The sequence below is a fragment of the Neofelis nebulosa genome, chromosome 17 (assembly GCF_028018385.1).
Source record: "Neofelis nebulosa isolate mNeoNeb1 chromosome 17, mNeoNeb1.pri, whole genome shotgun sequence".
In the NCBI taxonomy this organism is placed as follows: domain Eukaryota; kingdom Metazoa; phylum Chordata; class Mammalia; order Carnivora; family Felidae; genus Neofelis; species Neofelis nebulosa.
The window spans coordinates 17,353,380-17,378,906 of NC_080798.1; the positions used below are offsets into that span (position 1 = coordinate 17,353,380).

The 25,527-nt window shown below is 38.5% G+C and overlaps 1 protein-coding gene across 4 annotated transcripts in view; it reads right to left on the reverse strand.

Moving 5' to 3' along the window:
- Positions 1-25,527, reverse strand: part of ZFP82 (ZFP82 zinc finger protein) — a 69,431-nt gene that overhangs the window by 4,679 nt on the left and 39,225 nt on the right. The window contains exons 1-4 of one of the 4 annotated variants that reach the window (XM_058709458.1): positions 22,230-22,248; positions 10,135-10,214; positions 8,692-8,818; positions 7,002-7,094 (exon numbers count right to left, since the gene is read on the reverse strand). In XM_058709458.1, coding sequence (XP_058565441.1) covers positions 7,002-7,094; positions 8,692-8,818; positions 10,135-10,143 — 229 coding nt within the window. In that variant the 5' untranslated portion in view covers positions 10,144-10,214; positions 22,230-22,248. Of the gene's footprint in view, positions 1-7,001; positions 7,095-8,691; positions 8,819-8,918; positions 9,057-10,134; positions 10,215-14,511; positions 14,517-17,373; positions 18,013-22,229; positions 22,249-25,527 lie in introns of those variants that run through there. The other 3 variants (XM_058709457.1, XR_009256233.1, XM_058709462.1) reach the window with 3 other exon arrangements.

Here is a 25,527-nt window from a genome sequence, read left to right on the forward strand (position 1 = left end):
TGCTTGGCTCAGTTAGTTAAGCGACTGACTCTTGATTTAGGCTTAGGTCATGATCTCATGGTTTGTGGGTTTGAGCTCTGTGTCAGGCTCTGTGCTGACAGTATGGAGCCTGCTTGGGATTGTCTCTCTCTGTCCCTTCTCCACTTGCATGCTCTGTTTCTCTCTCTCTCAAAATAAATAAATAAACTTTAAAAAAATCAGCAAAACAGCTAAAGCGTTAGTTAATATAAAGAAAACAGCAAGGAGATGCCTGTGTGGCTCAAGTCAGTTAAGTGTCAGACTTCAGCTCAGGTCAAGATCTCAAGGCTCGTGGATTAGAGCCTCAAGTTGGGCTCTGTGCTGACAGCTCAAAGTCTGGAGCCTGCTTCAGAGTCTGTGTGTGTCTCTCTCTCTGCTCCTCCCCTGCTCATGCGCTCTCTCTTTCTCTCTCTCTGTCAAAAATAAACATTAAACAAATTAAAAAAAAAAAAGAAAACAGCAATAAAGCACATAGAAATAAGAAATGGCAAAGTGAAAATAACCACGAACACAGAGGCCAGCTGAAAAAAGATTATTTTGCTAATAAATTTTAAAACATACCTAAAATGAATAATTTTCTAGGAAAATATAATTTACCAAAACTGACCACAGAAGAGATACAATGTTTAAACATGAATTTCCAGGGGGCCTGGGGGGCTCAGTCAGTTAAGTGTCCAACTTCGGCTCAGGTCATGATCTCACGGTCCGTGAGTTCGAGCCCCGCCTCAGGCTCTGTGCTGACCGCTCAGAGCCTGGAGCCTGTTTCAGATTCTGTGTCTCCCTCTCTCTATGACCCTCCCCCATTCATGCTGTCTCTCTGTCTCAAAAATAAATAAATGTTAAAAAAAAAAATTTAAACATTAATTTCCATAGAGCAAATAGAGAATGGGGTGAGACTTACCATCTCCTTCTCCTAGGAAAGAAGCTTTAAAGAATAGACCATCTAAATTCTATTAAGAGTAGACTATCTAAATTCTATTAAGACTGAGAACTAAGAAAAAGGAGGACTTCCAAACTATTTTCATAGAGTAATACTGTACTAAATAAAGATCACTCATAAAAAGAAAACTACATACCAATTTTTTGAAAACTGATATAAAAATTCTAAAACATCTAATAAAACAGCATATTGAAAACCTAGTGTTATTTATTCAAAGAATGTTAGAGTGGTCCAATATGAAGAAATCTATTAAGACAAATCAACACACAGGGGTGCCTGAATGGCTCAGTAGGTTAAGCATCCAACTCTTGATTTTGGCTCAGGTCCTGATCTCAGGCCCTGGGGTCAGGCTTGTGGGGTCAGCCTCTGTGCTGACAGCGCAGAGTTGGCTTGGGATTCTCTCTCCCTCTCTCCCCTTCCTGCGTGCATGCTCTCTCTTTCTCTCTCTCTCTCAAAATAAACTTTAAAATTAAATAAATAAATAAATGTATTAATAGGGCTGCGGGGTTTGGGGGGAACCACAAGATCAACTTCAGAGATTCTGAAAGGCAACTAAAATAGGAACCATTCCTGATTTAAAGGAACAGCACAATAAAATAGAAATGATTACTTCCCTAAAATGATAAAATATATATTAAAGGCAGCTTTTGAGTTATTAGCCAATACACTTAAATATCAGAAAAAAGCTAGAAGTAGAAAAATTTAAGAGGAGGTAAAATTGTTTTTCCAGATGATATGATTACATAATTGGAACACTTAAAAGGTTTAAATAATATAAATGGTAACAGAATTTAGGTAGGGTAGTAGGATATAAAATCAAAATACAAAAACTAATAGCTTTAATATATATGTTTAACAATAAAATATAATGCAGAAAAGAAGATTCTAGTTAGGTAGTAAACTGAAAATATATACCTAACCTTTATGAAGGAAAACTCTGAAATACGAAGCATTTGGCATTAGATTTTCTAAAGAAATGACATGTAAAATCACAAGATGGAGATTACTCTGTACAAGGTGAGAATGGCCTACCAAGTGTATGCTCATGCTGAGAAGCTGAGCAGGTATGGATGACAATGGGTGACAACAGGATAAATACTATCTTCAAAGTGGCCATGTATATTGAATCCTGCAGATTTTCTCAGGCCAGATAGCAGCTACTCCTGTCTGCCTCCACAGCAGGCAATGGACATGGGGGCTAGGGCATGAGAGAGAAAATAGTGGCTAGTCATGTCCTGGGGATATAGTCACATCCCTAGGTCTAGGTGACAAAGTACTTCTGCTTCACAAGGGAGTGTTTATTCCAAACAAGTTTAGGCCAGTTTCACTTTTTCCCTTAAGGTATCTAATTTAATTAAATAATAAACTCATTAACAACTATGAGAAGAGACTGACTCTATGAAAATGAAATTGAACATTTTGGAAAAACTGATCATAAATACATATTGTGAAAAAATCACAGCTTTCAAAAATTGTTGGAGGAGGGGCGCCTGGGTGGCGCAGTCGGTTAAGCGTCCGACTTCAGCCAGGTCACGATCTCGCGGTCTGTGAGTTCGAGCCCCGCATCAGGCTCTGGGCTGATGGCTCGGAGCCTGGAGCCTGTTTCCGATTCTGTGTCTCCCTCTCTCTCTGCCCCTCCCCCGTTCATGCTCAGTTTCTCTCTGTCCCAAAAATAAATAAAAAACGTTGAAAAAAAAAAAAAAAAAATTAAAAAAAAAAAAAAAATTGTTGGAGGAGTTAGAGTAAAAGATGGGGGAAAACATGACAATCAAGAAATAGTCTGCACTCACACTTCAAGTCTGGCTCTTGTTCTATTTAAAAAAAATTAAAACTAGGACACCTGGAGGCTCAGTCAGTTAAGCGTCCAACTTCAGCTCAGGTCATGATCTCAGGGTTTGTGAGTTTGAGCCTTACATCGGGCTCTGCCCTGAGAGTCTCTTACTGTCTCTCTGCTCCTCCCCTACTCATGCTTTCTCTCTCAAAATAAATAAATAAAGTTAAAAAAAAAAAAGTCTATCCTCCAGAAAGCTCTTTTGTACTCTTCCCTAGTTGATCCCACCCCACACTCTTGAAGTGACCACTGATTTAATTTCAATTACAATATATTAGATTTGTTTAAAAAATTCTTTTTAACTAGAAATAATAAACTATGCATTAATGTATGTGGTTTAGATGAAAAATTAAATATGATGAGACACATTAGAAAGGCAGGCTTAGACATATCTCAACTGAATTAACAAATAAAGATACATTTTCATGTTGAGAGTTAAAGTACTTTTATGATATATATATATATTTTATTTATATATATATATTTTATTTATATATATATATATTTATATATATATATATATTATATATATATATATATATATATATATAAAATCTCTAGGGGCGTCTGAGCAGACCATTTGGTTGAGGATCTATATGACCAGCTTAGGTCAAGATCTCACGGTTCACGGATTTAAGTACAGCTTCCACAATTATCTTCTTTCTCTATTGCATCAGTTTCCCCCACCTACAGAATCATTCTCATGAACACACAAACATGTTCTAATATATCACAAAATACATTGCTTATAACTCATATCCCCAGTGTAACTATGAATGTCATTTCCCAACTTCCTTTCATACACAATTCCTCCCAAGAATTCTTATACTGATTCTCATCTCTGCCTCACCTACCCTTCTCTCATTATGTCATTTCAATCATGTTTTCACCCAGACTTCACTGATATCACTTGCCAGAACCTGGGATGAATTCTCCATCTCCACTGTCTACTCTCATTTTGAAACATTTTGTTTTTATGTCAGTGGCTGTTCCTTCTCTATCTCCTTTGCTATCTAAGGTCTAAATGGTGAAGTGCCCCATGAATCTATCCTCAGGCCAGTTTCCCTTGTCTGCTTTCTTCCTTCGAGCATGTCTTCCTTAGATGATCCAGTTCAGACCCATGGATTTAAATTTGAACCACAGACTCCCAGATGTACAATAGACCATAATCTCTCCCTGAGCTCCAGGTTATTCAGCTGCCTAATCAACATCTCAAAGAGAAACATATCTCAGAGTTAAAAATATCCAAAACAGAAATTCAATGTCCACCTTCCAACCTACTCTTCTTATCTTCCCCACTTCAGTAAATTGTGCTTCTATATACCCAGCTAACACCCTTATCTCTTCCTTTGATAGATCTTTCCCACTTAATCCACTTATGATCCTATCAGCATGTTCTTTTTGGCATTACCTTCAAACATATCACAAGTCTAAGAGCTTCTTATTACCTCCTACTGTTGCCATTCTTTTTTTGTTTTTTCTTACTGTTGCCATTCTTATCCAAACCACCATTACTTCTAGTCCAAACAGCTGAAATTGCCTCCATACTGGTCAACCAGAGGGATTATTTTATTTTATTTTTAATTTAAATATATTAAATTTATTGTCAAATTGGTTTCCATACAACACCCAGTGCTCATCCCAAAAGATGCCCTCTTCAATACCCATCACCCACCCCCCCCTCCTTCCCACCCCCCATCGGCCCTCAGTTTGTTCTCAGTTTTTAAGAGTCTCTTATGCTTTGGCTCTCTCCCACTCTAACCTCTCTCTCTCTCTCTCTCTTTTTTTTTTTTCCTTCCCCTCCCCCATGGGTTTCTGTTACGTTTCTCAGGATCCACATAAGAATGAAAACATACGGTATCTGTCTTTCTCTGTATGGCTTATTTCATTTAGCATCACACTCTCCAGTTCTATCCACGTTGCTACAAAGGGCCATATTTCATTCTTTCTCATTGCCATGTAGTACTGCATTGTGTATATAAACCACAATTTCTTTATCCATTCATTAGTTGATGGACATTTAGGCTCTTTCCATAATTTGGCTATTGTTGAGAGTGCTTCTATAAACATTGGGGTACAAGTGCCCCTATGCATCAGTACTCCTGTATCCCTTGGGTAAATTCCTAGCAGTGCTACTGCTGGGTCATAGGGTAGGTCTATTTTTCATTTTTTGAGGAACCTCCACACTGTTTTCCAGAGCGGCTGCACCAGTTTGCATTCCAGAGGGATCATTTTAGATTATATAGCAGGCTATAGCTTCCAATTTCTCTTAATGATTATATTACTTGACCCTTGCCTAACTCTGATCTCATCTTTTGTTTCTTTTCCCTTCCTCCTCCTCTAGCCATAATGGCCTTCTTTTTACTCCTCAAACATGCAAAGCTATCTTCCTCCTTAGGCCTTTTCTGTTGTCTCAGAATGCTCTTGCCCTAGAGAATCACATGGCTTGAGCCTCACATCTCTCCTCAAATATCACCTCCTCAAAAAAGCCTTCTCTCATTTATCTGCTCTTCTGTATGCAAGTTATACTTCAATAAAAGTTACTTGAAGGAAGAAAGAAACAAAGCAAGAAAAAAATGAAAGAAAAAAATGATCTTGTTTAAGATGTCTAATTTTGAGTCAAGAGTTGTCATTTTGGCTGAATACTTCCTGATTAAACTTACATTATCTTACTCATTTGGAAACTCTGCATTTCATTGTTTGTTTTTTTTTTTTTTTTCAGCATTAATAACTGTAAATGTCATTTAATTACCTAAGTGTGAAAAAGAAAATAAGTTAGGATTGGGACAAAAAGCATGTTTTTCCTTCCTGTGGTGGAGAGTGAGTCAGAAGATATAACATTATAGATAGTGTAGGCACTGAAATGGCCCTGTTACAAAACAAGAACTTTTAGCCTAAAATGAGTCTCCTCAGCCAGACCTGAATGTACAGACAGCAAAATACAGAATGACAACATATATCTCTCTATATAAAGAATATTGAGGATCTTTTTTAAAGACATTCAAAGAGAGATTAAAATAGCACAGAGGTGGAAGCTAAACCAAGGGATCATTCTTCCTATAGTCTATCACATTCATGTTTCTTCCTGATATGAAGGTAGATATATATATACACAGGGAAAAAAGCAGAGAATGAAATTCTACGATCTAAGGATCTATCTTCGAGTAATTCATATAAAACTGTGATTGCTGATAAAACATATATGTATTCTTAGAATGTTAAGTATAGTCTTTTATTTCCCCAAAAAAGTTTTCTCAGACCATTCCTAAAGTAGCTTTCCATCCTACACCATTTTCTATTCTCTTACTTTGCTTACTTTACTTCATAGTACTCTCTTATTACCTGAAGTTATCTATCTTTATTATTTTTTTAAAGTTTATTTATTTATTTTGAGAGAGCCTGCACATGTGTATGCAAGTGGGGGAGGGGCAGAAAGAATCCCAAGCAGGCTCTGTGTTGGCAGATACGGGGCTCAAACCCATGAACCATGAGATCATGACCTGAGGCTGAAATCAAGAGTCGGACACTTAACTGAGCCACCCTGGTGCCCCCTAAAATTGTATTTCCTATTTATTTATAGTTACTATGTGTCTCTTATTACAAGGTAAATTCCATGGGGGACAGAGACTCTATTGGCTTTATTTACTACTCTATTGATAGTGTCTAGCACAGTGCCCAGCTCAGAGGTAGGTAGATAAGTCAATCAGTCAGTTAGTCTAACTATCTACTATTTATAAATGCAAAAGAAGAAAGCAGCTGAATCAAAATATAGATAGAATGGTTGTTAACAGGGAACAAAGAGAGCACGTCTCCACTCATGCCCCCTTCAAAGAGGAGGAAAATTTGAAAGAACAACAGCAACAACAAAAGAGTGGTAAATGGATAAATAAATAGTTCTATACGAATCCCCTGCTAAGACCTTAACTTGCTCCTCAGGTCTTAGACCTTTTCCTTTCAGGCCCTAGACCTTAATTTTTTAATTTTTTTAAAGACTTTATTTTTAAGTAATCTCTACACCCAACGTGGGGCTCAAACTTACAACTGCGAGATCAAGAGTCATATGCTCTACCGACTAAGCCAGCCAGGTACCCCAGGCCTTGGATCTTTAAAGAGGACTTTCTAAACAACAGCAGTAGAGTGTGCCTCTTCCCTAACTAGTTGTGTGGTTTCCTCTGGTGATGGCTTCCCCCTGCTTAATTGGGGCTCACTCACCTGCATATCGTCTCCTTCCTTTCCTCACAACTTTCCAGGGCTCTTTTCCTTGCTCCAACAAGGAAATCACGTCTGGCTTAGAAATGAAGCATCCTGATTAGAAGAAATGAAATGTAAGGTGATATGGAAATAAAAAATAAATTCAGTTACTTTGATTCAATCTTGGCTAACTTCTTAATAAACTACAGGTCAGATGGTAATTGATAAAGCCTTTAGAACAAAGAAGTGCAAGATAGCTAAAAAACATTCATATTAAGGTTACATAATAAATAGATTAATTTATATTCATACAAGTAATCCTTCTTGAGGCAAGTGGTTGAGAGCACAGACTGCCCGAGTTCAAATCCTGTCTCTGCCACATCCTAGTTTTAAGAATAGTAATCGTACCCTTCATACACAATTGTTGTGACAGTTATATTAACATATACCTATATCTAAACACTGCCTAGGCTATGTACTAAGCACTATATACACAGTTGTCCCTTGAACAATGCAGGTTTGAACTGCAACAGTCCACATATATGTGGATTTTTTTTGATAAATAAGTACTGTAAATGTATTTTCTCTTCTTTATGCTTTTCTTAATTTTTTTCCTCTAGCTTACTTTAAAGAATACAGTATACAATACATATAACATACAAAATATGTGTTAATCAACTTTATGTTATCAGTAAAACTGGTGATCAATAGTAGGCTATTAGTTAAGCTTTGGGGAGTCAAAAGTTTGTTGACTGCAGATTTTTGACTGCATAGGGGATTGGCATCCCTAACCCCTATGTTGTTCAAGGGTCGAATGTATTTTATTAGCTATTATTATTTATTGTCATTGTTATTTTGCTGAGGGGAAAACAAGAAGTTTCCAGAAGCATTTATTGTTATTTCTTATGATATTAATATAATGTTAAATGCAAAGTTCTTGGATTTTTAATTTTTAATCATGAAAGTAGGTAAAAGTGAATATGTTTATTAACAAAAGGAATGAGTTGTCTTGAATTGTAAATAAATCCTGTTGATCCAACTTAACACTACAAATATTATCTGTTCTTTTGGTAGATAAAAACCAAGATACATGTTTTTTACAAGATACAAAACAAGATATTTTCCTAACAGGTATACCAACAAATAACAAAACACCTATAGCAATTCTGAGTTCACATACAAAGTGAAACCTGATTTCTTTTTTTTTTTTTTTTAAGTTTATTTATTTATTTTGGAAGAGAGCATGCATACACAAGCGGGGTGGGGGTGGGGGGCGGAGAGAGGAAGGGAGAGAGAGAATCCTAAGCAGGCTCCACAATAACGGCATGGGGCTTGAACTCATGAACCGTGATATCATGACCTGAGCAAAAATCAAGAGTAAGACACTTCAATGACTCAGCCACCCAGGTACCCTGGAAACCTGATTTCTTTGACACTAGTAAGGCTGTATTCAAATCCACCCTTTTTTCATCAATAAGGAAGGCCTAAAGGCCACTTAAGAATGAGGAAGATGGCACATTAAAAAAAAAAAAAAGAATAAGGAAGATAAATATGCCTAACAGAGGTGTTCACTTTCAAACAAATAAAGTTCAAACCATTTACCTGAGAACAGGGAGCAGAAATTTAGATAGCTTCTTAAAAGATATTACTGAAATTTCCAGAGAAAAAAGCAGAGATTACAGAAAACATGTCTACAGGCGGATGACCTTACCCAGTGAGACCAAGTTGCTGTAATTCTCCAACATTACATCTCTGTACAAGTCCCTCTGTTCCAGGTCCAGGTATTCCCACTCCTCCTGAGAGAAGACTATGGACACATCACTGAACATCAGTGATCTCTGCAATGACAAACCATATAATACAATTGAAATTAAAGAAAATTTGTTTTAAGATGGAAGAGATACTGCAGGAAATGGACCATATGGCAAACAAAAAGGCTTGGGCTGGAAGCCTTTAATATAGTGAGTTAGGAAATGAGTGTGCCTGAAGCAGCATGCCTATGTGCTCTTGAAGAATCCTGTTGCTATAGGTGCAGCCTCTTGAATACTCTGGCGTATCTTGATCATCCAAACATGTCTGGGAAAGAAAAAAATCAGTTTTCCAATTAAATGAAATATTGTATATAAGCCTGTGCCTGTTACATGTCTCCCTCATAAAGTCTCAAGAAATGTAGTTCTTCCACCCTTTCCCTTTAAAGAACAGATTTTTAAAAAGTTTCCTTATAATATTTCTATGTTAGAAAAGGATATGAATAAAGAATTTATTCCAAGTTCATCATTGAATCAGATCATATCATAAGCATTTTTCCATTTATGACAGATTCTTTAATGAAGTCTAAAAAATTGTATAATAGTCTATGTGAGGGTATATGAGACTTAATCATTCTTCCATTTTGGTCTATACAAAATATTTAAGGTTCTCCTCAGTTGTAAAGGTCTATAAACTATGTATCTGCATGATTTTCCTACTTATCATTTTCCATCACTCACTGTATACATTCCTTGTTCCTGACTTAGAGGATATGGATGTAGATTCTGGATACTGGTGATCCAGAATCACAGAGATGTCATTCTAGACCAGCATATCCTGTTCAACTACAAATGGAACCCTGATCCTAGTATACAACTCTTAGGGATTCCTAGGGAAGGTCCTTGATCTCTTTGCATGCAAGACCCAATTATATCTGTACCCCATCCTAAAAGCCTCACAAAGCAAGTGAGCTCACCATATGTTGAGGCTGAGGCCAACCAACAGCAAATCTTATCTTACATACTTGGAAAACCCAAATCCAAAAACATTCAGTTTCCCCATGAGTAGTCAAATGGGCTCATCCTCTTTCATCAACTCACAAAGATGGTCAAACATCCCCCTCAAGCGATTTCATTTCTGCCCCACTGCAGCTCTTAGCAAAAGATTGAGCACATATAGGAGATGCTAAATGATTTTTTTTTTCAGTGAATACACGAATAATGACTGGCGAAAAGAGGACTCATAGGACACGTGTTGTGCTAAATAGCCTCATCCCTCACTGGATTTGGAGGACTGGGAGAAGATTCCTAGATGGGACTCTGATAGGTAGGAAGTTTCAGGATAAAGAAATGTTCATAGGACATTAACATGACTGTATTTTCAGGAGAAAGAAACAGTAACTTACATGGGCCATGGTTTAGAAACTCAAGAACTGGTCAGTCTTCCTTGGAGTTTACTTGCCTGGAGGGTTCACAGAGGCCAGAGCTAGGGGGAAGAAAAGAAAGCCATGAGATGAGATAGTCCTCAGAACTCACAAAATGGCTGGAGTTAATGTCCTTTTCCCCTCCCTTGAACTTTCTCTCTCTCTCTCTCTCTCTCTCTCTCTCTCTCTCTCTCTCACACACACACACACACACACACACACACACACACACACACACACACACTGAGGGAGATTTGAGGGCATCTGGAAAATCTAATCCCTCCTCGAAAATTCCAGGGCTGATAAAGGGCCACATCATCTAAACAAGAATATCTTTCAAAGCTTTGCAGGCTTGCTTGGATTCATCAGATACAAAGAGAGAAATTCCTAAGTCCCAATCCTGGCAGTCATTAACCACTGTCAAACTGCTGCACTGGCAACCCTACCAGCCTGCCAGCCTGTACAATAACTTCCAGAATCTTCTGGGCTCATCACTTTTTTCAATCAGAATCAACCACACTGCTTTCCTACATGTCTTTATTTACCATTCTCTTTCTTACAACCTAGGCTGAAAAGGTGTGGATACATGCTCTCAACAGGTAGACAACACATAACTATATCAAAGACTTCCATAGGATAGGCATTTTATATACATTAAGTGGATCCTTAGGATTGCTATGTAGTATAATAATTATCTATGCAATGGACCATAATATTTACAATAAAAGTAAAACCACTTGCAGAAATTCAGTTAAGTAGCAAAGCTGAATTTGGATTCCTCATTTTTCTAACCAAAGTCAGCTCTTAATCAACTCTAGTTCTGGTCTCTGAAACCCAGAATTTCTTGTTCCAATGGGAGAAACATGAGCATGCAGGACTCATTAAAAAATAGAAATAACGGGGCTCCTGGGTGGCTCAGTGGGTTAAGCATCCAGCTCTTGATTTTGTTTGGTTCAGGCCATGATCTCACGGTTTGTGAGTTCCAGCCCCAAGTTGGGCTCTGCGCTGACAGTGCCGAGACTGCTTGAGATTCCTTCTCTTTCCCTCTCTCTCTGCCTCTCCCCCGCTCATGCTTTTTCTCTTTCCTTCTCTCTCAAAATAAATAAATAAACCTAAAAAAATAGAAATAACATGTGAAACCACCAAAAGACATTAAATCTCACTTTGGGAGTACTTATGCCCATATTAGCAAGTTTGTAAGGAAATGAATACTCTAAACTGCAGATTGTGTAAATTTAAAATTATGTCCAAGCAGGGAGCACCTGGGTGGCTCAGTAGGTTAAGCATCCGACTTCAGCTCAGGTCATGATCTTGTGGTTTGTGAGTTCGAGCCCCGCGTCTGGCTCTGTGCTGGCAGCTCAGAGCCTGGAGCCTGCTTCAGATTCTGTGTCTCCCTCTCTCTCTGTCCCTCCCCAACTCATGCTCTATCTCTCTTAAAAATAAACATTCATTAAAAAAAATTATGTCCAAGCAGCATTTAAACCATGCAAATCTTCTAACTCAGAAATTCTACTCTGGGGATTAAAGAAAATAATTGTATATATGTACAAGATGTAAGAATGTAGTGACAGACATTATTTATAATGGAAAAAAGCTGGAAAGAATCTAAAAATCCTTCAGTAGAAAATAGATTAAATAAATTATAAAGCACCCACAGAATGAAAAAGCTTGTCACTTAAAAAATGATAATACAGACTTTTAATTGGAAAGATGGAAATATGTTTACTACATGCTGCTGAGTGAAGAATGCAGGTGACAACAGTTGTGAGTACTGTGATCCTGTTATAGCAGGGCAAAAAAGATATATATATATTTGTGCATGTGCATGATAATCACAAAATCTAAGCTTTTAAAAATATATAAGGACATACAAAATATTCAAGATAAAATATTCTTCAATAAAATAAAATAAAATGGACATTATGAATACATTAGTAAAGTATAATTAAGCATCTGACTCTTGATTTCAGGTCAGGTCATGATCCAAGGGTCGTGAGATCAATCCTGTTGGACTCCGTGCTGAGCATGGAGCCTGCTTAAGATTCTCTTTCTTTCCCTTTGCCTCCCTCTCCCCTGCTTGTGTTCACACACTCTCTCTCTAAAATTACAAAAAAAAAAAAAAAAAAAAAGATCTGCAAAGATTGCTAATTTCCCCATTTTGATCTTAGTTTTCTTCTTTTTGCTTATATTTACTTCATAATTTTATATGGCAATATATACTCTGGAAAGATATTTTTGAAATTTTGTAAATGGGAAGCTTTTCTTCAAATAGGTGAAAGAGACTCACTTCTGAAGCAGTCACCTCTTGAGCTTGGAGGAAAAAAGCTACTATATATTTTCTTCTAGCTCCCAATAGCTGACCCAACTCTATGATTTGTAAGTTTGTTCATGTATGTTGAAGTTTTGCCTAGAAAAAAATGGTTAAACACCCCCCATCTAATGCCTTGTTTCTCTGCTGCTGCCTTTCTTAACTTCTGTACTAATGCATTGATCTTGCTTCTGAACCAGTCATTTTAGCCATGATGCCCTCCAAAGAGGTGCTGAATCTTTTGCCCTGTTGGTCTCACTTTGCATCAACATCATGAGAATAAAAACCATAAGGCATAACACCTCTTACATACAGTCCATTTACCTATACAGAAATCCTCTGGATTTGGCGTTTTTTGGTTACAACCTGATAAAGCTTGCTATAATCAGATAATGTATCTTCTTCCCAGGAATTCCCAAGCTAACTTCTTCAGTGACCTTTATCACACTTAGTCTAATTCCTATACAGTTTTATCTATGTTGATAGATAATAATTTAAGAATCAACCCTGTTATGTGGATCCTGAGAAACTTAACAGAAGACCATGAGGGAGGGGAAGGGGGAAAAAAAGGGTTAGAGAGGGAGGGAACCAAAACATAAGAGACAATTAAAAACTGAGAACAAACTGAGGGTTGATGGGGGGTGGGAGGGAGGGGAGGGTGGGTGATGGGTATTGAGGAGGACACCTGTTGGGATGAGCACTGGGTGTTGTATGGAAACCAATTTGACAATAAATTTCATATTAAAAAAAAAATCAACTTGTCATTTTAGTCACTCTTTCACCCTCAGAGTACTAGCATAGGATCAGGCATATTGTGAGTACTTTATAAAATGTCTAATAATTCAACCTAGAAATTCCATTTCTAGGAATTTATCCCTGGAAAATTTTTATAGAAGTATACAAGGAGATATATACAAGGAAGTTCATCAAGGAATACTTTCTAACCAAAAGTCAGAAAACCTAACAGTAAGGCAACCAGCTAAATAAATTAGGTTCTACAATATGATGGCATATTATGTAATTATTAATAATAATGGTACTGGTTCATATTAATTCATGAAGAAAGATATCCATGATAAACTTCCAAGTGCAATAGGCAGACCAAAAAGAATATCCACAATGGTGGGAGGTGACTGACTCTCACATATGAAGAACACAGGCTTTGTTGTCAGGATCCAGAATATGAATCTAAGGTTTGATGTTATCAACTGGGAGACTTCAGGCATGTTAGTTTTCAGTGCCACTGCTTCCTCTTAGATAAACTGGAGAATAGTAACAGTATATACCTTATAAGGTTATTGTGAAGGTTAAGTAATATAATACATATAAAGCACTTAAAATACCTTATTACAAGCAATAAATAAAATGAAAAAATTACATGCCCGTTATTCCATGTGTTTAAAAAAGTATCTTTAATAAAAGCATTTTAATTATTTGGTAAATTATCTTTAATAATTTTACTTTTAATTTAATTTTATTTTTGAGAGTGAGCATGAACAAGGGAGGGGCAGAGAGAGAGGGAGACAGAGAATCCCAAGCAGGCTCCACACTGTGAGCGCAGAGCCTGATGCAGGGCTTGAACCCATGAACCATGAGATCATGACCTGAGCCGAAATTGAGAGTTGGATGCTTAACCAACTGAGCCACCCAAGCGTCCCTTTAATAATTTTAATACTAGGATGCCCTTTCTCCTTTCTCTTATAGTGAGATTTTCAGGACTCCTCTTTCTTACAACATTAGTAAATTTTAGAACTGTTTGAGAATGTAATTCTTCTTAATAAATAATATTAGCAAAAAAGATTCATAAAAATCAAGAAGTAGAACAAAATCCCTTTTGCTCTCTATTCCTAGCAGTTCCAAAGAAACACCACTTGGCATCATAAAACTCAAGAAATTTGGTAAGGTATCATATTGAACACATTAACACATTAAAAACATTTGATCAAGTTCTTCTGTATAACATGCCTGAATTATTTGTCATTACTACCACGTTCCACTGTTATTATAAATCTCTACTTAGGAGCAACCTTGAACCACAAAAAAAAAAAAACAACACCTCAATTCTGAAAAGATATCTTACTTGATATTTGTTGCCCTGATAAATGTTTCCATAATCCTAAAAGGTATAAAGTCTTGAAAAAAATTTCAGATTAGAGGGAAACCACTGTACTCTCCTTTACTCTGTACAAACAGCAATATAATAAATCTTATGACTGCGCTGGATTTCTTTTCAAAATGTTGGAGAGTATCTCCTTAAATAATCAATTTTTGTAATTCTATTTTACGAAATAAACATATGTACACAAGCGCACAGAAAAAAGATTTGGAAAAACAAACATCAAAGTACTAATATTCATTAACTCTGTATGATGGGACTATGAACAAATTAAATGTTCTTCTTTATAAGTTCCTTAGGTCTGCATATTTTTCTTGTTTATAATAAACCTGCATTAATTCTATCATCAGAAACAAAAACTATTTTCAAACAAAATAAAAAAGAGTTGAGGAGAGGAACTATCTTTTAGTTGTTAAGAGAAAGGAGTCTATAGGACTGTGAAATGAGTGAGTTCCTAAAAAAAAAAAAAAAATCAGTATGGCAGAAATAAATAACACTCATCAGTTTTTTTACTGTTCTTCACCAAAACAAGGTGCTGCCTTCACCTTATTGTGTGACTGAACACAATCAAGGTAAGCAGCATTCTTTTTTATTTTTTTTAACATTTATTTATTTTTGAGAGACAGAGAGAGACAGAGTATGAGCAAGGGAGGGACAGAGAGAGAGGGAGACACAGAATTCGAAGCAGGCTGCAGGCTCCAAGCTGTCAGCACAGAGCCGGACACAGGGCTCAAACTCACAAACCTCAAGATCATGACCTGAGCAGAAGTCAGAAGCTTAACCAACTGAGCCACCCAGGCACCCCAAGGTAAGCAGCATTCTTAAATTCAGTAAAAATACGCCAAAGCAGAGAGGAATATTTGGTACACGATAGAGGCTTTCTCTCTGCCTTTCTCCACTGCATAACTAATTATAGTTTCACATTAGATATAATCCTTGCAAAATTTCTATAAATCCCTAGTTTACTAGAAGGGATTCATCTGTAATTAAAATTTTCCTGAGTCATCTTGTTCAAAACTATGACTATTGCTTAAAATTTATCATTTACAGGGCACCTGGGTGGCTCAGTAAGTTGAGCATCCAACTCTTGACTTCAGCTCAGGTCATGATCTCATGGTTCGGAAGCACCATGTCAGGCTCCACTGCTTGGGATTCTCTCTCTCTTTCAAAAATAAATAAATAGACTTTAAAACATTTTTAAAATTTTTTCCTTCTCATGATTCACATGTTTAATGACATAAAATTGCATCACAGGGATGGAGTGTGACTTAAGAATTTCCTATTGTTAGACACTAATTTTATTTGTTATCTCAAAGTACATTCTCAGATATTAGTCTTTGACTCTAGGTCAGTAGATCTAAATCTTTTTAGGATCATGTTTGAAAATCTCATTAAATTATGGACTTCCTCCCCATAAAAATGACATATTAACAAATATCTACAACAACTTAAATACAACTTCAAGGAGTTTCTGGTTCCCTGAAAGCTCCAAATGGATTTAAATTACCTCTGGTTAAGAATTTCTGTTCTAGACCATTTGAGCATCTCATTTTTTTTTTTTTTTTTTTTTTTAAACTAGGAAATCCCCATCACAGTTAGCTTGGTATTTTCATTTTTCCTGATCTATTGGAGGTGGGTGGGGAGTTGCCCAAAATCACATTAACAAATAGCTAATGTTTATTAAATACTTATCAAGTGTCAGGAGCTGTTCTAAGAGCTTTACACTTAAAAAGAAAGCTCATAGAAGTAATGGGAAGTATCTGTCAAATGGACAAGTGCATATAGGCACTAGGTAGGTAGCCTAAGTATTAACTCAATCGACAGGAAATTTAAAAAGGAAGCAAATGTTCCCATGCCCTAAAATATAAAAATGCATTTCATATTATATGAGGAAATACCCACTCACCTTGACCTTAACTTTTTACAATGGACAAGAGCATTCCTTCTCCTCCTCCTCCTCCTCCTCCTCCTCAGAGCCCTTTCCTTAGGGTTTGACAAGATTGAGGAAGAAGGGAATCTTAGGACAACAGGCCTTTCTTGGAGCCCAGCCCAGCTAAATTAGGGCACGCCACGACCCCATCTGTCCCCACCACCCACCCACACATAAACCGAGTAAAGAGGGAGAATAGTGTTGACCCTTCCTAGTATTAGAAAAAAGCCAGGGTCACGGTTGTGGGAGGCGGGCGGCGGGAATCGGACTTCTGGGCAGTTTCCCGGAAGAAACTCGGTGGTTCTGAAACCTGCAGCTGGACCCCTCAGAGCTCTGTGTGTGTGTGTGTGTGTGTCCGCGCGCGCATCTGAAGATGTAGTGGGGTGGGGGTACCCCCAGGAACCTGCCTGCGAGGCACTTTCTTTTCTAACATTCTTATCCCAAGATCGGGTATGAGCCTTTTCGCTGGCGCTCAGCTATCTGTCTGGGAGCTTTTTCTCTGCCGCTGGGCGCGTGCGGCTAGAGGGCAGAAGATCAGCTGCGACGCCAGGGTCGGAGTCACATAGTCCACGGTCACGCAACCTTCCGTCACACAAGAGGATCTGCATCCAATTCAGCCACACAAATGCCATCACCCACTAGTTCCGACCTCACAGCCACACACAGTCCTGATGCCACACTCGGGCCCCGTCACGCCCACGGTCACCCAGATACACAACCAAACACACCACTGCCGTTCTCACGCACACTCGGGCCTGAGGTGAGAGGCTCGCCACACTCTGCGGCACTGCAGCGCCTCCCTTCTGTCTCCTAATCTCCAGGCCAGGCGGCAACGCCTCTCCGACCCTCTGAACCGGGACTGCTCACCTTGGGTGTCGCACCTGCCTCACGGTGATGCTCAGTGTAAGCGAGGATGGGACGGAACCGGCAAGTACACAGCCCCCGGGGCTTAACGGGCCGCGCGCGGAGGCTGCTGGGAGCTCGCTCTGTAGGCACTGAGTGCGCCGGCGCCGCCAGCCCAGGGGAGCGGAGCTTCCACCCCGCCCGCTCGCCGCGTGAGGCGGAGATCTAGGCGGGCTCCTGCGCGGGCCCCGTTCCCGGCTCTTTGTCCCAAGAAAGTCCCGGCAGGTCCTGGAGCGCGGCGGGCACCAACAACCGGCGTATTAAAGGGGGGATATGCATAAATGTGACTCTCCCTACCGCCCGCTCGATGGCACTGTGTGTCTATCTTTGGAGTGGTTCTGGGTACGACTTTTTCATTGGGTGTGGCTGGTTTGTGTTTGTGAAGTGCTACTTCGAGGACTGGAATGTGGTTTGTGAGGGAGATTTTGACTGGATTGTGTGTCAGACTGTACAGGACTAAGAATGTTGTGTTGGCCTGCGAGGTAATGGGTCTGTGAACGTGTCTGTAATTGACTCTGAACATTTAGGTGGCACGGTTCTGATAGATACGTTTTCCCCAGGTCTTCCCTGCAGACCTTGGATGGGAGTCCCTCAGTGTGTGCCTGATTGTGGCGTGTGTGTGTGTGTGTGTGTGTGTGTGTGTGTGTGCGCGCGCGCGCGCGCGCGCGCGCTTCTGGTGTGTTCCTGCGGGACTGTGACGATGTGGAATGATTGGATGAGACCAAAAGCCTCACTCGCCTCAATTCTGAAATGAGAAAGGAATGTTGCATTTTCAAGAAGCATCATCTTTACTGAAGCATTTGGTGAAAAAAACTGATTTTTCTGGAAAATTGTGTATTTACATTTAATGACAGGTTTATTATGGAGAATGTAAATAAACCTAGCTTTAAACATAAAATTTCAAAGGAAATTCCTGTCCTGGAATAGTTTATTTGCTTCTTCCCCAGATTTCCAGAATAGGCTGTTCCTCTTAATGTTAAGGGGACTTTGTTGGGAGGATTTAAGAAGGCCCAGACTAAGAAAAAACATCTTGGGGCCCCTGAGTGGCTCAGTTAAGCATCTGACTCTTGACACAGGTCATGATCTCTCGGTTTGTGAGATGGAGCCCCACATTGGGCTCTGTGCTGACAGTGCTGAGCCTGCTTGGGATTCTCTGTCTCTTCCTCTCTCTCTCTCTCTGCCCCTCCTCTGCTCATGCTTGATCTCTCTCAAAAATAAATGTTAAAAGAAAAAAACATCTTTACCTAAAAGAGAAGCACTATGGCTAGAGCAGACAACCCAGGATTAGGGAGTCAAATATCTTGGGTTCTAGATCAGACACTCTTCTCTTTGTTAAAGGAAGGCAAGAAACTTAAGACTCAAAGCATTCATTCATGCTGACATTACTAATTCAAATGTAATGTTACAAGGTTTTATTCTTACCTTTTATATTTGTTTTTTTCCTCTAATAATCTCTCTCTAGAAATCCTGGTTCCTAGTAATATTAACATATTTATATAGTTGCAGTAGTCTAGAATGGCCATAAGATAGTTTAAAATTGTGATGCCAATATTATTATTACTAAAAATAAAACTAGTAAATAAAATTTTAGATTGTAGTTATTCTAAAGCAGGGGTTGACAAATTACAAATCTGGCCTGCCACGTATATAGCTAGTGAGTAAAGAATAATATCTACCTTTAAAATGGTTTTAAAAAATCGGAAGAAGAATATTTTGTGACGTGTAAAAAATCATGCATTTCAAACTTCATTGTCTATAAATAGTTTTACTGGAACATAGCCATGTTCATTTATTCATTGTCTATGGCTGCATTTAAGCTACAAGGGCAGGATTGAGTAGTTATGCTGACTGAATGGCTTGCAGAGCTTAAAATACAGTCAATTCCCATTATTCACAGTAGTTCTATAAAGTTATTGCAAACACTGAATTAGCAAACCATTTCTCCTAAAGGAAATACGGGGTTTCCTGCAAGTATCAGATGACATTTTCTTCAACCAACCAATACATACCTTGTTTTATGTGCTTCAACACATAAATAGAAAATTTGTGTTTTCTTGTGAGCCTAGAAGATAAATCCAACTTACCTTATGAAAGAATTTTCCTATTTTTCTGTTCAGGAAACCAGCTGCTTTTTTTTTCTTTAACATTTATTTATTTATTTATTTTTTGAGACACACAGAGAGAGAGAGCACAAGTGGGGTACAGGCAGAGAGAGAGGGAGACACAGAATCCAAAGCAGACTCCAGGTTCTGAGCTGTCAGCACAGAGCCCAACGCAGGGCCTCAAACCCACGAACTGTGAGATCATGACCTGAGCCGAAATAAGATGCTTAACTGAGCCACCCAGTTGCCCCTAGGAAACCAGCTGCTTTCTTACCTGTGTTTCTCCTCTGATGGAGGTATACCAATATGAATAAAAAATAATTTGATACCTCTGCTCTTATAAGGACCAGCTATTTTTCCTCTGATAAAACTGATTTCTCAGCCTAAGTACCATTCCTGGCCAAGTGATTCATAAACAAACACGTAATCTCAATCTACTCAGGAATATGAGTGCAGAGTAAAGTTCTGTATATATGTAATCAGGCATGGGTGGTATGATGTCACTGAGGAAGATAGAAAATTCTTTAGCTTGGGACTGGGGATTTTAGGTTGATGGTGGTGGATTTCAGCAATTGATTTCTGAGCTAACATAGCATACTGTCCATTTAGAGCTATTTAAATCATCCTCCCTTCTTTGGAGATTCACTGGAGAGGGCTGACAACTGGCCATACTTTGTGTTCAATCATAAATATTGTTACCACTCTGCTTCCCATATATTTTAATACTAAGAGAAACAAACCACATTTCTTATCTTATAGATGAGGTTTGTGATCAAAATTCCTGTGTCCCTCCAAGAGGTGCAGGTACCCAATCAAGACTGAAAGAGCCACATTCAGGAACATAATGAGGTGTGTGTGATGGGTACAATCTCTGTCTTCTTTATAACTAAATTATCAATAGGTTTTGGTTGAAACATATATTTAAAAAAACAACAACTTGGCTTAGGAAACCCTAAAGCAAGCCTTCATTGTTTTTTGTTTTTATTCTCTTAGAACACTTCTGCACATTTTCTTTCTATCCTCTATTTAATTCTTTGTGAAGTGCCTCCTTTGTTAAAATGGTAGCTTTGAAGAGGTACTTATGCATTGTAACTTGGTGGAATAGAAAACACTTAAAGCGGGGCGCCTGGGTGGCTCAGTTGGTTGAGCGTCCGACTTCGGCTCAGGTCACGATCTCGCGGTATGTGAGTTCGAGCCCCGCATCGGGCTCTGTGCTGACTGCTCAGAGCCTGGAGCCTGTTTCGGATTCTGTGTCTCCCTCTCTCTCTGACCCTCCCCCGTTCATGCTCTGTCTCTCTCTATCTCAAAAATAAATAAATGTTAAAAAAAAAAAAAAAAAGAAAACACTTAAAGCCACTCAAAAGAAACTTTATAGGAATGTCACATAGACAGATTTCAGAAATGTGGTATTCCTAAATTCCATCTTTCCTCCTGTTACTCTTCTGTGATAATAATTTGGGGTTCTCCTTGTCACAATCTATACAAATTCAGAAATTCTGAACTGGGCATTGAAAGGATTTTTTTTTTTAATGTCATAATCTACATGAGGGAAGAGGGCTGGTAGCAGTCCTTTGTCGTTTAGCTCCCGTTGGTTTGCATTCATTATCAAACATTTAATGTTTATGAAAGATCTATCCCTACGTGCAAAGGTGTTTTTTATTAGTTTGGAAACACTGAGCTTGTGTTTATTCATTTTTTTATTAAAAAAATTATTTTTAATGTTTATTTATTTTTGAAAGAGGGAGAGACAGGGCGTGAGCAGGGCAGAGACAGAGAGAGACACAGATCCAAAGCAGGCTCCAGGCTCTGAGCTGTCAGCACAGAGCCCTACTACGTGGGACTCGAACTCATGAACAACAAAATCATGACCTGAGCTGAAGTCAGACGCTTAACCGACTGTGTCACCCAGGCGCCCTGCAGCCACTTTAAAAAACAGTCTGGAAGTCCCCCACACTGTTAAAGGTATAAAACGTATAACCCAGCAATTTCACTCTTAGCTATATATGCCCAAGAGAAAGAGAAATATATGTCCACAGAAACATTTCATGAATGTTCAGAGCAACATTAATAACCATAGCCAAAAAGTGGAAATGACCTAGATGTCCAGCAACAAATGCGTGGATAAATTAAGCATGGTATATCCATACAACAGGGTATTTATTATTCAGCCATAAAAAGGATGAAGTACTGACACATACAAGGGATGAGCCTTGAAAACATGCTATGTGAAAGAAGCCAGACACAAAAGACAACATATTATATAATTATATTTATATTAAATGTATAGAACAGGCGAATTCATAAAGACAGAAAATAGGTAAATGGTTGCCTAGTGTTGGAAGGTATGGGGAAAACAATCCCAAGTAGTTAAAGAACTGTCTTTGAAGTCTCAAAAAAAAGGTAGGTGTAAACACAGAATACAGTAGTAAATATGGTATAAACATAGGATATAATAGTACTTCCTTATCTGTGTGTGGGGGGGTATACTTCCAAGACCCTTCCCAGTGGATACCTAAACCTACAGATAGTACCAAATCCTATGTAGACTATGTTTTTTTCTATACAGACATAGTTATGATAAAATGTAATTTATACATTAGACTCAGTAAGAGATTAACAATAACAACTAATAATAAAATAGAACAATTAGAACAATATACTCTAATAAAAGTTATATGAATGTGGTCTCTCTCAAAATATCTATTATACTGTACTCACCCTTCTTGTGATGATGTGAAATGATAAAATCTCTACATGAGGAGATGCAGTAAGGTGACTGACATAGGCATTATGATGCAGTGTCTGGCTAACACTGACCTTCTGACCATACATCAGGAGGAGGATCATCTACTTCTGGACCACAGTTGACCACAGATGACTGAAACCATGGAAAGCAAAACTGTGGATAAGGTGGGGGGGGGGGGAGAACTACTTTATCATAGAATAGTCAAAATGAATGGACTGTATTGAACAATAATATGGATGCACCCTGGCAATCTAATGTTAAAAGAAAAAAATTTATATTCCTTAAGGTTCTATGGAACATGAAACCCATTTCATAAAGTGAAATTTAACAAGAAAATAAAAATAGATTAAAGTAATCTTATCCTAGAGTTCTTAAGTTCCCAAATCATAAATTCTTCTAAAATAAGGAATTTTAATAATTTAAACTTTATGGATTATAAGGGAATATGATTTATCACTGTAGATTCCATATACAACTGATTATACTATAAGAACCTGAGCTAAATGGATATCTTTTTCCAAAGGAAATTTAAACTGCATGATAGTATGCAACAACAGAATTAAGTTCCTTGTATTCCTTATTATGGATTCTTTACAATTTCTACTTACGTGACCATGTTAAAAGTTAGAAAGTTTATGAAAATAGTCTATTTCACTTTTAATGTTAATTTTTCTCCCTAAATTTTGACGTGAGGTAGTTTGAAGCCAACCTGGAATAGTGATGCTTAATGAGATTATAAATTTTGACCATGACCAAAAGGAATATTCATTAAAATAGTATGTGTATCTCAAATATCACAATCTATGGGAGAAGCAAATAAAATTTAATTTACTCTTACCTCTGAGATGGTTTTATATATATATAAACTACTTTTCAAAAAATGTTTATTTAAATTTTTTTAAGTTTATTTATTTATTTTTGAGAGAGAGACAGAGAGAGTGAGCAGGGGAAGGGCAGAGAGAGAGAGAGAGAGAGAGGGAGAGAGAATCCCAAGCAGGCTCCACGCTGTCAGCACAGAGCCCGATGTGAGGCTCAAACTCACAAACTGAGATCGTGACCTGAGGCCAAAACCAAGAGTTGGACACTTAACCAACTGAGCCACCCAGGCACCCCTACTTATTTATTTATTTTTTAGAGACAGAGATAATCCAAGTGGGGGAAGGGCAGAGAGGGAAACAGAGAATCCCAAGCAGGCTTTGCACTGTTAGTGTGAGGGGCCTCATGCAGCGCTCAAATTCATGAACTCCTGAGATCACTACCTGAGCTGAAATCAAGAGTCAGATGCTTAACCTACTGGGCCCCTCAGAAGCCCCCACTTTTTTTTAAGTTTATTTACCTATTTTGAGAGAGACAGAAAGAACGCCAATGAGGGAAGAGCAGAGAGAGAGGGAGAGAGAGAATCCCAAGCAAGTTTCGTACTGTCAGCACAGAGATTGATGCAGGGTTTGATCTCACAAGTGTTAGGTTATGACCTGAACCAAAATCAAGAGTTGGATGCTCAACTGACTGAGCCACCCAGGCACCCGAGCATCTTTTTTATTCACAGCTCAACCCTGAATTCTTTCCATTCATTTTTTAAAAATGTTTTATTCATTTTTGAGACAGAGAGAGACAGAGTGTGAGCAGGGGTGGGACAGAGAGCGAGACACAGAATCTGAAGCAGGCTCCAGGCTCTGAGCTGTCAGCCCAGAGCCTGACGTGGGGCTCGAACTCACAAACCATGAGATCATGACCTGAGCCGAAGTTGGACGCTCAGCCTACTGAGCCACCCAGGTGCCCCTCTTTCCATTCATTTGAAAACCGAAGAGATAAAATTTTGTGACCCTGATTTAGGAAACATTTTTCAGGCAGGATGCAAAAAGCATGAACTGTGAAAGAAGGAAAATAATTTGGATTTTATCAAAACTAAAACATTTTGATCCAGATGGCCAACTGACACATGAAAAAATGTTCAACTTCACTCATCATCAGGGAAATACAAATCAAAACCACAATGAGGAGTGCCTGGGTGGCTCAGTCAGTTAAGCATCTGACTTCAGCTCAGGTCATGATCTCACAGCTTGTGAGTTCAAGCCCCGCATCGGGTTCTGTGCTGACAGCTTGGAGCCTGGAGCCTGCTTCGGATTCTGTGTCTCCCTCTCTCTCTCTGCCCCTCCCCTGCTCACACTCTGTCTGTCTCTCTCTCTCTCAAAAAACAAATAAACATTTAAAAAAAACTAAAAAAAAAACAAATCAAAACCACAATGAGATACCACCTTACACCTGTCAGAATGGCTAACATTAACAACTCAGGCAAAAACAGATGTTGGCGAGGATGTGGAGAAACAGGATCTCTTTTGCATTGTTGGTGGGAATGCAAGCTGGTGCAGCCACTCTGGAAAACAGTATGGAGGCTCCTCAAAAAACTAAAAATAGAACTACACTACGACCCAGCAATTGCACTACTAGGCATTTATCCAAGGGATACAGGTATGATGTTTCGAAGGGGCACACGCACCCCAATGTTTATAGCAGCACTATCAACAATAGCCAAAGTGTGGAAAGAGCCCAAATGTCCATCGATGGATGAACGGATAAAGAAGATGTGGTATATATATACAATGGAGTATCATTTGGCAATCAAAAAGAATGAAATCTTGCCATTTGCAACTACATGGATGGAACTGGAGGGTATTATGCTAAGTGAAATTAGAGAAAGACAAAAATCATATGACTTCACTCCTATGACAACTTTAAGAGACAAAACAGATGAACATAAGGGAAGGGAAACAAAAATAATATAAAAACAGGGAGGGGGACAAAACATAAGAGACTCATAAATATGGAGAACAAACTGAGGGTTACTGGAGGGGGTGTGGGAGGGGGGATGGGCTAAATGGGTAAGGGACATTAAGTAATCTACTTCTGAAATCATTGTTGTACTATATGCTAACTAATTTGGATGTAAATTTTTAAAAAACACAAAAAACAAAACTAAAACATTTTGGAGCACCTGGGTGGCTCAGTCAGTTAAGCATCCGACTCTTGATTTCAGCTCAGGTCATGATCTCTCAGTTGGTGGGTTCAAGCCCCGCACTGGGCTCTGTGCTAAGAGTGCGGAGCCTGCTTGGGATTCTTTCTCTACCCCTCTCTGCCCCTCCCCTACTCAAGCTTGCACTCTCTTTCTCTCAAAATAAATAAATAAACTTAAAAAAAAACACAAAAACTAAAACCTTTTGCTTTTCAAAAACCACTGTTAAGAAAATGAAAAGGCAAAGCATAGATTGGCAA